General features: G+C 38.3%; 1 protein-coding gene across 2 annotated transcripts in view; it reads right to left on the bottom strand.

Annotated features, from left to right (window-relative positions):
• Positions 1-12955, bottom strand: part of VAV3 (vav guanine nucleotide exchange factor 3) — a gene marked incomplete at its 5' end in the record, with an annotated part of 403292 nt that overhangs the window by 171379 nt on the left and 218958 nt on the right. For both annotated transcript variants that reach the window (XM_079697986.1, XM_079697985.1), the window contains 3 exons: positions 10273-10382; positions 10779-10911; positions 12436-12521. In XM_079697986.1, coding sequence (XP_079554112.1) covers positions 10273-10382; positions 10779-10911; positions 12436-12521 — 329 coding nt within the window. The remainder of the gene's footprint in view (positions 1-10272; positions 10383-10778; positions 10912-12435; positions 12522-12955) is intronic.

The raw sequence follows: 12955 nt of genomic DNA on the forward strand, positions 1-12955 counted from the left end.
CTTGTCTTATTCATCATTATATTCTTAGTGCCTAGAATAGTTCCTGGGCATGTATGGGATGCTCAATTAATACACAAAAAAATAAATGAATACAGATATACAATATTCAGTCTCATTCAGTAATTGTTTCAAGTGTGACTTTCTTATCTCTTCAACCAGACTGCTACTGCTTACTATTCCATGAAGAAGAAAACTGAAGTTTCTCTCATTGTTCCCATTGTAAGGATGGCCAACCTTCAACTGCAGCTTATTTTGTATTGTGTAGCCCAAAGTAATCATGCCTGTGACCTAACAATTTCTTATCAAGAAATATCTTAAAAGTAGTACATGTGACATTAACTGTAATATTAGGTTTAGACTTATAAATTAAAGCTGGCTTACTATTATAGAATTCACTGATTATGTCATTTTCTTAGAGGAAACCATATACATAGTTGACTCACTACAACAAACAGTTCCAAAACAAACTATTCTTTGTGTTAACTTCTACATAACCCAGACAAGCTGGAGACAGCAGTGACCACCACTGCCCAGTTAAACTCTCCTGCTTGCACTGTTACTGTTCTCATATACGAAGAAGAAAACACAAACACACACACACACACACACACACAATGGATCAAAGGCTCTGTTATAAAAGCTCAGGGACACCAACACTAATTCAGCTGAATTTTATCTGCATTTAGTTTTAACCAGAGTAATGCTTGTTTGCTGCTGGAAATTTTGATATCTATCCTTCATTCTTCCTTCTGCCTATGGCTTCTCCTTCCTTATAAGCACGCTCAGGAATGCCAGAAAAATGTCAGATAAGTATTAAATATAAGCTGAAAAAAAGGAGAGAGGTTGATCTCCACTAGGCAATAACAGAACAAGAATAGTATTTAATATTTACTAATGCTTTGTCATGCATGAAATGCTTTGGCATGTTTCTGGATCAAACAGGCTACTGAAAAACTCCATTTTATGACAGCTGTGATTTTTCTGAGCACTGTCCCATGTCCTACTTCCTTTTATTGCTGCCAGGAAACTGTGGTTTAGTTCCCTATACTGACTTAACTGCCAATTTTGAAAGGTTATAGACAATACATTAGATTCAGGGAGAGTTGTGCTGGCTTCAACTTGGGAGATTAACGTGAATGGGTCAGTAGCATGAGGCTCAGCGCAGCCTGGGGGCAATGCATCACGTCGGCATGGATTTCATATCCATAAACAAATTCTTCATATTAAAAACTGGTAGTGAAATCCTTTTAAGGAGAATGAATAAAAGGTTGTTTTTAGAGTGAATAATTTCTCCAAAAAAACAAAAAAAGCATGTGGGCAGACAAATTCAGAGATGCATTATGGATTGATACTTTGGTAATTATGCCTGTAAGGTTACCAGTTTCCAAGTAGACACTGATGGGCTTTGGACACTGAGAAAATGCCAAAGCAGATGTCATTGTAGTCAAATGTCACCCCCCAACCACAGCTCATCCAGGAAGGCTCACCCTTGGACCAACTCTTGACACCACCATAGCCTTCCTTCACCCCTTCTAATCTTCCTCAGTGTGCTCTCCAAAGAGGGAATTTCAGGATAAATAACAGGCACAAGTGTCATTACTGGTAAGAAGAAAATGCTTCAAGAGCACAAAGAGCCACCACTGACTAGAAAACTATCCTTGCTGATGTGGTCGACTATGAGTAGAGACAAGTTTACCATGTTGTTGCTACTGGCCTGGATTCTTGGGGTCTCATAGTGCTTCCCAATAAACCACATAATAAAACTTAATGAAACCAGATACCTGAATGGCATTTTTGATATTCAACTGGTCAGTACAAAATAATGCCAAATACATATAATTCATCCAGATATTTTTGTTCTGGTTTTGGTGGAGTAGAGAACATTTTGAGGCTAAATCATCATGATGACCTAAACAGGAATTAGTGCTAGTGAGAAAATCACACTTCTACAAAAAGCCACAGCACGGCACCAGTATAGCTGAGATCCTTTTGTGGCAACACATAACTCACTACATTCCCTAGGCCTGAATCATCATCTCTCTGCTGTAAGACAGGGGTCGCTAACTACAGCCCACAACCTATCTTACTGGAATATACCACACTCACTCATTTATGTACTATCTATGGCTGTATTATTACTATGATAGACTTGAGTAGTTGTGACAGAGACCATATGGTTCACAAAGCTGAAAATGTTTACTTTCTGGACCCTGTTCTAAGAGATGAAATTCACAGTCTCAACAGGTACTTATTTATATATTTGAGAAGATCCCAACGGATCTCCTAACGAAGAAAACAAACAAGAGGAGGGAGAGGAAGGGAAAGGAAGAGGAGAGAGAAGCAGTAGTACCATTATCCTAGTAGTAGTGGCAGTAGTAGCCAGAGCAGCAGTAGTTTGGGCTTGCTATAGAATTCTCTGATTTAGCTTCATGTAGATATTGGGGGAATCTCCATCTAGGCAAAAATATAAATAAAGTCAGTCTATTTTTTTTATTTATTTATGTACTTACTTACTTATTTATTTATTTAGCTGCACTGGGTCTTAGCTGCAGCACACAGGTCTTGGTTGCCGCGTACAGGATCTTTAGTTGCAGCATGCGGGATCTTTAGCTGCAGCATGTGAACCCTTAGTTGAGGCATGCATGTGGGATCTAGTTCCCTGACCAGGGATTGAACCTGGGCCCCCTGCATTGGGAGCATAGAGTCTTAGCCACTGGACCACCAGGGAAGTCTCATAAAGTCAGTCTTTTAAATTTGCACAATAGAATGTCAAACCTGCTGCCAAACCTTTGATATCATAAACATGGGTCTCTCATCAAACAACAACAAGGACCACTTCTCCTGAGACACTCACCAGATTTTTTAACCCTGAACTGATGTGTAACACAACACAGCTTTATCCCTCCAAATCCCAGGATGGCTAGGGGAGGCACCCTCTCTCTGGCCTGACTAGCCACCCCCCCAGAGGAGAAACAGTGAGGTCAGGTCCTGGTCCACTGCAGGGAGCAACATACGGTGGGGAGGGTCACACTCCAGGTGCCACTGAGGGTGTTAAGGAGACCAGGGAAATGGGAGAGGGAACAGGCACGTGAAATGAGTCTCCCTTGTGACACCCATCAGTATCACAACATGTAGACAATGATTGGACTTCAGGGGCAAAACAGAGAAGAAGCAGAGCTGCTCTTCTGAGTCTGACAGGCGGAAAAAAATTGAGCAGGTCAGGAATCGGGAGTGTGGACAGAGAGAAATATGAGGAAGTAGGTGGCTTTGAGCACCTCAGACCTTAGAACCAGTCTAAGTTCTGTATCCCCTACATCTCCTAGAGGCAAGGAGGTCCACGATTTGCATATTGTTCTGTAGCTTTTAGCAGAAGTATAGATTAGATCAATATTACTTGAAAGAATCTAGGTGATGTGAAAATTAGCCATCCTGCTTGGTTCTCTAAGTTCATCTAAGCATCGAGTCAGACTGCCAAAAAGAAACATACCTAGATGGACAAAAAGAAACATAACCTGGAAGCATCAGGTAGGTGTCTACAAAAATGCCTTTAAAAAATTGCAACTTCATTTTTGAGGGCTAATTTAAGAAAAAAAATAATATATGACATCAACTTCTAGAACTTCAAAAAAATCTAATGCTGCTTGTGGAAAACATGTTTTTCTGTATCTCTTACTTAAGGATCCACATTATAAAGCCTTCTTATCATACTAGTGAAAGTTTCTTTCCCTCAAGGACTGTTGTATTATTTTATGAGACAGTAAGAATTTCCTAGTTCATCTTTTTTTTTAATTGACCTTATTGTCAGAAAACTTAGAGTAAAATTTCAGATTTACAATAAAAATATGATTATCTACTATGTGCCAGGCACTGTGCTAGGATTGATCATGCATGTGAATAGCATTGACAAGATCCCTGCCCTCCTGGTGTTTTTAGTCCACTGGGAGAATAGCCATGAAATAGATAGCTAGATCTAATGGTAATGCCCTCAATCCAAGGGCCCAGGCAGCTCGGCCTTGGGGCATTAAAGGTAAACATAGGGCAACCAAATAACCAAATGGCAATTTCATTCTTTACTTAGCCTTTCAAAGGACATCAAAAAGAATATAATTCAGAGTCTACAGAAATGCATTTCAAAAGTCCCTTTTCCCCTTTCCAAACCCCTCAGACCCCATAGCTATTCCAGAGCCTCACTCATATCAAAACCCAAAACTTTCTTTGCATTCCCAGACCCATGAAGCTTTCTTTTTCCCTTCTCCCAACATTATCTATGTATTCAATAGTTCAATTTAGCTTCTCTCCTAATAAGCAATAAAGAATCCTTACTCTTTTGGAGGAGAAAGACAGGTAAAATAGAGTAGGCAAGTAATAGATTATCTTTAACAAGGAGGGGATTGTCGGGTCTCGGGAAGGCTATAAACACTAAACTTGGATAATTTTTGTCTGGCCATATAATTACAATTGTGAGAGAATACTAGGGAAGTGAGGCTGCTCGTTTAGCATAGTGGTCAGGAGAGATCTCTCTCACAAAGTGATATTTAAAGTCAAGATCAGTAGGATAAAGAACCAGCTACCCAAGGAGCAAGAGGAAAGACCATCCTGGTAAGGAAACCTCACGGTTGAATGCCTGAGGCCTGTGCATATTCTCCAAAAACTGAAATGTACTCAATCTAACTATAGCAAACAGGTGTGTGATGTGGCTGAAGAGATGGGTGGGATAAAACCATGTAGGGCCTTCTGAGGTCCTGGTAAGAATTTTGATATTATACGGAGTGCAGTAAATAGCCAACAAAGGGTCTTAAGTAGGGCAGGACACAGCAGATCACCCTGGATGCTTCTTGAAGAATGGACTGGTAAGGAGGGGGCAGGGAATGCAGAAGCTAATCAGAGATGTGGAAGGCTTAAACCAGGGAGGTGAGGGTGAAGATTACAAGCAAGTGGTCAGATTTAATCTGCAGAGATTGGTGAGAAACTGATTATATGTGGAGGGAAAAGGCAAATCTTGGGATTGGGAGGAAGAAACTATTTGGATAGAAATATTAAGAGTTCAGTCTTGAAATACAATCCACTCTATATTATATTTAGAAGCTACAGTAATTAAATTCAATTGCAATAGCTCCCTCAGTGCTATATGGCCAGGGCTTCCAATAGCGTCTGGCAACAAAGCAAGTGCTTAGTAAATATTGGGAGAATAAATGCAATTTCCTCTGATAATTACCCCTCTGGTATTCAGAATCTCTGAGCAATACCTTTAGATTAAAACAAATTATACTGGATAAAATATAATTTTATATTTAAAATGTGAAAAACATACTCTTTGCTTTCATATTCAAACTCCAGGAGGCGAATTTCAAGAAAACGTTCTTATCTAGTGGAGCCTGAGTCTGTGGAGAATGCTTTGAAACATTGTTCTGTTTGACCTCTGATTATTTAAATTTTTCTTTTTAATTCTGTGGCATGTGTGCTTTCTATGGTGAGTGACCTCAAATTCCTTCTGGAAGTAAATGGGGAATAAATTAGAACGATACACTGTGGCTCAGATTAAACATGATTTGTGGAGTTTCATGGCTGCATTCCCACCCCTGCCTCACCCCACTTGGAGAGCGCTCCTTTTCAGGGGTTCATCCTAGGAAATGAAGCTCAGGGGCTGCCCCTCTAGATGACAAGGCAGCCTGGTCCCAGAGCCCCGTCCCAGCTCTAGAATTTCCATACCCCCTTTTCCTTCTCTTCTCCCCACTCCCACTAGTCTTAGCAGCTAACAGATATATATCCTGGGCTCGTATTTTAGCAGACGTTAATGATCTCTATGCTATTTTTCCTTAGGTAAGCCATGTGGCACTGTGCCTGGCATGTGGCACACAGTGAAGAAATCTTAGTGTGGTAATAATGGTATATGCATCTTCAAGGGGGCTTTCTTTATTCAAGGGACTAAATATAAATTGTTAGAATTTCAAGAATTGGGTCAAGTCAGTCAGAAGAAATTCCAGGCAAAAGGGCCTTTCAGTTCCCTTCAATAAATACTACAGAGCTGGTTCAAAACCTGCCACTTGCTACCATACGCAATGCTTTTTTGCCCCTGTTCTACTTTTTATTTCTCTAACTTTTCCTTCTAAAAATCTTATTATTTTATTACTCAATTTCTTTATTTTACCCAGCTCTGGCTTATTTCTAGAAAACTTAAGGACACTGTCTGATCCTCCAGGTCCTAGTCACAGTGAAAAAAAGAAAAAAAAAGAAAAAAAGAAAAGAAAAGAAACCTGATTCCAGTTTTAGATAACAGGATTTGAGTCCAGGTGCTTATTTTAGCACCTTCCTGGTTAAAAAAAATGCTGTGAGCTAAGATCTTGAACTCTATTGTAAATGATATAGCACTGAACTTGTACAAATGTGCTGAAATGCTCCTGCCATTGCTAGTTTCCTGAGCTATAAAATGGGTATGACATGTTTATCAATTTAAATCTAACAGGAGAAAACATTAAAAACACTTGATTTAAGGGATTTGGGGGAAACACATCCATAGCTTCCTAACAATATTTTGAACATTGCTATGGGCAATGTTCACATCCACACTTTCCGACATCATTATGAAAACTAGCCTAAGCTAATAAAATAACATTTGCCATCCTATTTCAAAGATAATTAAAAGGAACTGTGGGAAACAGTGACAAAAAGCCCTTTTGAAAATAAATAAGAATAAATAATGTGTATCAATCAGGCTTTTAAAGATCTAAATGTATTTTTTAGAGTGGGATCCCCAGAACTATAGCTCTTGAACATTATTTGGCTCAAAAACTGTTCAAACAACCTCAAGAGCAATCAGTCCTGCTACCACTTCTTCTCACAGGGAAAAAAGAAAAGAAAACATCCTTCTTTCTCCCCTATCCAAGTGGGTCACTGCTGCTTTTCTCTCTGTGAAGCCTTTCTTCCGGAGGTTTGCCAAGTTTATGTGGTCCACTGCAGATAAGGTTGGAAGTGGCTATGGCCAAAGAAGGTCAGAGAATAGGGCTACTGAGTGGGGACTGGGGTGTGCTTGGGAAGGACAGAGGCTGAGATTTAGGTCACCTCTGGGGAGATTTGAGTTTACCGGATACTTACTGTTTATTGGTATTCATGCTTTTCTATGGTCCATTATAATAGTCTAAATTAAGAGCAGCATTCTAAACCCCTTAAAGGTGATTTGCAAATTTTTTAAAATAAAAATGATCCAACCATCCTATAAACAGCAGAATTGCCATCTTCTGTAAATAGAACTGGCAAGCATTTCATCAGTCTTAAAATATCACCTCCCTTGATTTCCTGCCCCCCTCCCACAAATGCCTCCCTTTCCTTTTCACAGGTCCTTAAAGCAACACTCCAGAATGCTCTAGGGGGACTTACAGGGCCCCTGTTAATGCCAAAGAGACTGGAAGAAGCTGGTCTGTGGCGAGACACAAGGCTTACTGTTTATCATGTATTGTCATGAATGCTGCAGGATTTCTCAGTTTTCTTTTTCTCTATGGCTTATAGACTAAGAGTACTTGAACTTTAGATAATGGATAAAATAGCAAAATTTGAGCCATAGGCAAAGTCTTAAGCTTCAGGACTTACTTAGATTATTCTACTTTCCTGAGCACAAGACAAGCAAGACCTGTCTTACAAAGTTGGAAGCAGGACTTTCCTGCATAACAAGCTTCAAAAGAGAAAGGAGGAAATAAAATAATGGGATATTCTGATGCTCGAATAAAATCCTAGTTTTATTTTGCCTAATTTTAATTTACATGCCATACATGGCATAATCCCTGCTTAAAGAAGCCCTCAACTTTGACTTTGAGCAATTCTCAAAGAAAGGTACTTCCACCCTCTCACCATCTGCATGGGCAAGTCAGTGGAACTCTAAAATACAAACAGAGTTTAATGGATGTTTAATTACATTGTTGAGGTGCTTGGATAAGGCTCAAAGATGAAGAACCCCACCCAGTTTCCCTGTGTGTGGTACAGCCATCTTTCCTGTGATGGAACAACTTAAAGCTACCCATACTCTTCCCTTATGTATATACCTGTAAGGCAACGACTGATAGTTGCATACAGCTACCCATTTATCCTTTCGTCCATAATAGGAGAACCTTGATTCATAGCCAAGCATAATCCTGCCCAGAATGAAGATGGCATTTCTCGGCTCCCTTGTCAGATGTGGACACATGACTAAGTTCTGGTCAGTATTATGTAACAGAAGCTGTAGCATTTCTGCAAAGAATCCTTAAAAATGAGGATCACCTTCTGCTGCCTAGAATGTAGATTATATAGCTAGAGCTCCAGCAGCCATCTTGGACAACATGTGACCAACCTTGAGGACAGAAGCCATGCTGACAATGGCAGAGCAGGAAGATCTGCGCCTGGGTTCCTGGCAATACCCCAGAGATCCCAACCCACCCCTTGTCTACCTACCCCAGATTCTTTTCCATGAAAAAGAGAGGTAAGCATCCATTTTGTTGAGTCTCTTGCATCCAGAGTTTAGCTGTTTGATTTATGGCAAGTGAACAAAATAGTAAGTGATGCACCTATCAGTACAGTCCAAGGAGCCCACCTACTCTGGACAACAAATTTAACTTCCCTCCTCTACAGAAATTCCTTCACTCATGTAAGGATCATATGAACAGAACCCGTAAGAAAATACCAACCTAGCATCCTTCCCACAAGAGCAAAGGTGTGAGATCAGCTCTGCCTTTGCATATTATCAGCAACCCCAGCATCCTGTCACTCCATTCCCAACTGCTCAAGTCCAAATATTGCCTATCACTTGAAACCTCACTAAAACAGCACACTAGGTTTATGATGTAGCCCACAATTCATCAGAGACTGGGTGGAGGTCACCAACTTCCTCACTTGTGACCCAAACCAAAAAGGTCCCTGTAGAATAGCCATTTTGTTGATGCATACAACTACTAAGGTCTTTTAATTATTATAATCAATAACAACAAATTTTAAAAACTACAATAGTATACTGGAAGATGTCCTCTGAATTTATAAGTCCCTATAGGTATATTAGGATCCTAAATACAAAACAATATTAATAATAGTGGTAACAACAGATACCACTTACAATTCAATACCATATCATTGCTGTTGTACTATCTGGCCACCATTCTGCTTGACACATATATCTGGAATTCAAAATATCATTATCCCTATTTTAGAGGAGGAAACTGAGGCTCTGAGAGGTTAAACAAATTGGCTAAGACTATGCAGCCAGTCCATGGCAGGGGTTATTGCTGAACCCAGAATTGTCTATAAGCTTAAAACTATTTTAGCTGCACAATCTTATGTCTCAAAGTGTTAGAGAAAATAATCTAAGGAAAATCTCTATTTTTCTCCCCTCAGAACTACAATAAAATATTCTAATCCTATTTCCATTTTATATTAACATGAGCATTTCCAAAAACAAAGCAAAGGAGAAAGTAAACAAAAAATCTGATAGAATTTGTCTGCAAAAGGTAAATAATGCTAGAATACATATGAAGCAAATCACAGTAGTGTTTTTCCTTAATTTCACCTTTTGTAACAGTTTCAATTTCAGGGTGACCTATATGTTTCCATAACAAGGGTCATTATACACTTTTTAATCCATGAACCTCAAAACTGAAAAGAAACTCCTATAATGACACGTTCTTGTGTAATCACATCTCTGTATACATTCCTTTTTAAACATGTCTGATTTATCTGCCACCTCTTTGTTGAGTTTCCACTTTAATAAAAGGAAAAAACACTGAGAGAAGGCAAGCCCTGAAAGCATTCACTGAATACGTCAAGCAATTTACCCAGAATTCAAACAATAAATGAGTTAAAAACAAACAGGAGGAACAAATCAATCTTTCTATTAAAAATAAGGTATTTGCATGTATGTATGTATGTGTGTGTATGTGTTTGGGAGTATTTCTACTTAATTTAAAGATATATATAAAACATGGCAATTACATTAAAAGTTTATCATTAGAATAATTAATATTTTTGGGGGCTGCTAAAAGCTAAAGAATTAAAATATGCCCATGAGAAGAAAGTCAAACAGAAGGTTAGAGCTCCCTCTTTCTTTTTCTTGAAGAAATTCACCAAAACATCTCTCCCAGGAGACGAAAGTTATCAAGCTGACAGCCTCCTAGCATAGCACTCATGCTCAGAGCAAAGTGTTTTCACAGCCTCTGTACACATGCTACAAACATTAGAGTATGTTTATTGGTAGTTCATTGTTCATAAGAAACTTATGCAGTAGAAAAAAGCACTTTTAAAAGTAGAAATACTCACAAAGCCATTTCAAACTGTTCCAGCCACTTTTTCTTTAAATCTTTTGTTTTGCAATAAAATTCTAACCCATTTTGTCCTTGGATATGGATGAGGTAGAAGCCATAAGACCACTGTTAAAATTAATATTCCTCAGGTTAATAGGTATCATTGATTAATAACATCATGTTTCCAAATTCACTAACACACCACCATAATCATCCACAAACCACCCATAACATTATCATCAGACAAACTGTGAACAATCAACATTACTGTAGTCAACTTCATATCTAGAACAATTGCTATGCCAAGTGCATTTTGCTGCCGTGATCATTAGGGCATTAGAGATGATCATTATCACCTGTGGCACTGTCCAATTATTTCTCACAGAGGCTTGCTTCTAATTAGTCTCTAGAAACAAAAACACCTGGATGGATAAGCGGCCTCTCACATTAATGTATTAGCATACATTCCTTGAATAGTCAAAGTTATGAGTAAATTACAGTTATTCATTTCCAAGAATTTACCTTTTTATTTTCTTTATCAGTTGTAGGATTGTTGGCTATTTTATACTGCTGAAGATCTATTATTTCCTTCATTTCATAGTTATCACCTTTCCTTTTACATACAATCACTGCCAAATCAAATAAGAAGATATGCCTGAGAGAGAGAGAGAGAGATTTATTTAAATGGTTTGGAAGCATGTGTGTTAATTCTTCCCAGGTAAAATTTAATTTATCCTGTGAGTTAAAGACAAAGGCAGTGTGCACATTGAAAGAATAAACTGTGTGTCCTGGCACTGCCCTTTACTAAATGAATCACCCTGCTGTGCCTCAGTTTCCACAGTTAAAAAATAGGCAAAATTATAATGAGAACAATATGCACACTGCAGAGTTACTGTCAGGAACAATGAAGCCATAAAGTGTTGTTCATGAGCTAGTACTTTCTTTCTTCCAGTTTAAAAGCTAAACATTTATGGAATAATATTAATGACAACAATAGCAGTCAACTTCTACTGATGTTACTAGGAGTCAGCCAGATTGTCTTGAGAAGCGTTCACCCCTTCCACAAAGATGACTCAATTTAAATCCCCAGGACCATCTCCTGAGGTACGTATTATTATCATATTCATTTTACTGGGGAGGAAGCTGAGGCTCAGAGAAGTTAGATAATTTTCTCAGGGTTACATAGCCAGTGGGTGCACAGCAGGATTCACTCTTGGGTCTACTTGTGGAACCTGCGCTTTTACCCTGTATGTTGCTCCTCGTGACTTAATGGACAACCTAAAACACAATTGAGTGGTACATGACCCAAGTGTAAGCTAGAGAAATTATGGTTAAATTTACATGTTGATATTTCTCTTCTATCTTACTAAAAGCAATGTAATTGGGGAAAAAAATAGACCTTATAATCCTATCATCCAATACCAATATTTGTATCTTTTCGAAAACTCTCAGTCCGTGATTAACATGCATACATTTTTTTAAAACAATAATAATGAGACATTCACGTAGCTCTATTACTTGCATCACTTTCAAAGCCTATTTTCCGCGAGAGGCTAAAAGGATGTGTGTCTCCTGGGAGCTACCTTTAGAGCCTGGGTATCAAGGTGGAAGCAAGAGCTGATGCTGCCCCCTACTGGTTGACTTTCTAGTTTCCAAAGTTGCCAGGAAATGGCCATTTCAACTAAATAAATCAGTTTAACTACCACATAATTAGCTCAAATAATCTTTAAGGACTGCACCTACAAATTTCCCTCGAGAAAATCTCACTAAATGGCCCTCACTTGGACTTCCTGCTTAGGACATGTTGTACTGTTTTTAGTTCTTTTAAAATGCATACCAAACAATAAAATTAAATTAAACAATTGTGTTTTTATAGTAGTTGTCTATTATTGCTTTATTGCTACTCTCATTTTAATGTGTACTTTTTTTACTCTAGCTGACATTCTATATTTGTCTATTCCTTCTTAAGAACTCAAACTTAGGCAAATCAACAGATACCAGAACAAAGAGGGGAATACCTAACATATCTATATGAGAAATTAAAAAACCACAGATCGATCTGACCCCTTGTTTTTATTCCTTTATTTCACTCCTTTGTCCTGGAGGAACTGTTTTTAAGATTTTCACAATCTCTTGATCCTAATAACTTATTTTGAAAATAAGTACTGATCCTTCTCACCTTTCTTGTTTTGTATGCTTGTCTAGAGTGGTTATTCGAATTTCACCATCTCCCTGAGGTCGTCCAAAAAGCAAAACTGGTTGGTTCTAAAATATAAAATGTGCATGTCTCAGTTTTTCATAATCACATAAAAAAACAGAAATTAACATTAGTGAGGATATTTGCTAGGCACAACTATCTTATAACAACTTTTATCATTTTACCTTTTAACACACTTATTCTAAAAAGCTCAGGTCTGTATGATACACTTTCAAAAATAGCCTGTCCTTGGTCATCCCAGGAGGCATACTGAAGGCATTAATTGATTTTACTTACAACTCTAACAGAGAAGTTAGCTACCAAAAGAGAGAATTAATTGGAAAAATGCAAATCACAAGGAAGTTACAACAACTAATATTTACTGAGCATCCACTGTGTGCTAGACACTAGGTACAGGACAAAATGACATAGACCCTGCCCTCATGAAACATACTGCTCAGTGGGGGAACAAATATTCACAGAAGAATATAATTACAAACAT

This window comes from Hyperoodon ampullatus, assembly GCF_949752795.1.
Source record: "Hyperoodon ampullatus genome assembly, chromosome: 2".
NCBI classification, from domain to species: Eukaryota; Metazoa; Chordata; class Mammalia; order Artiodactyla; family Ziphiidae; genus Hyperoodon; species Hyperoodon ampullatus.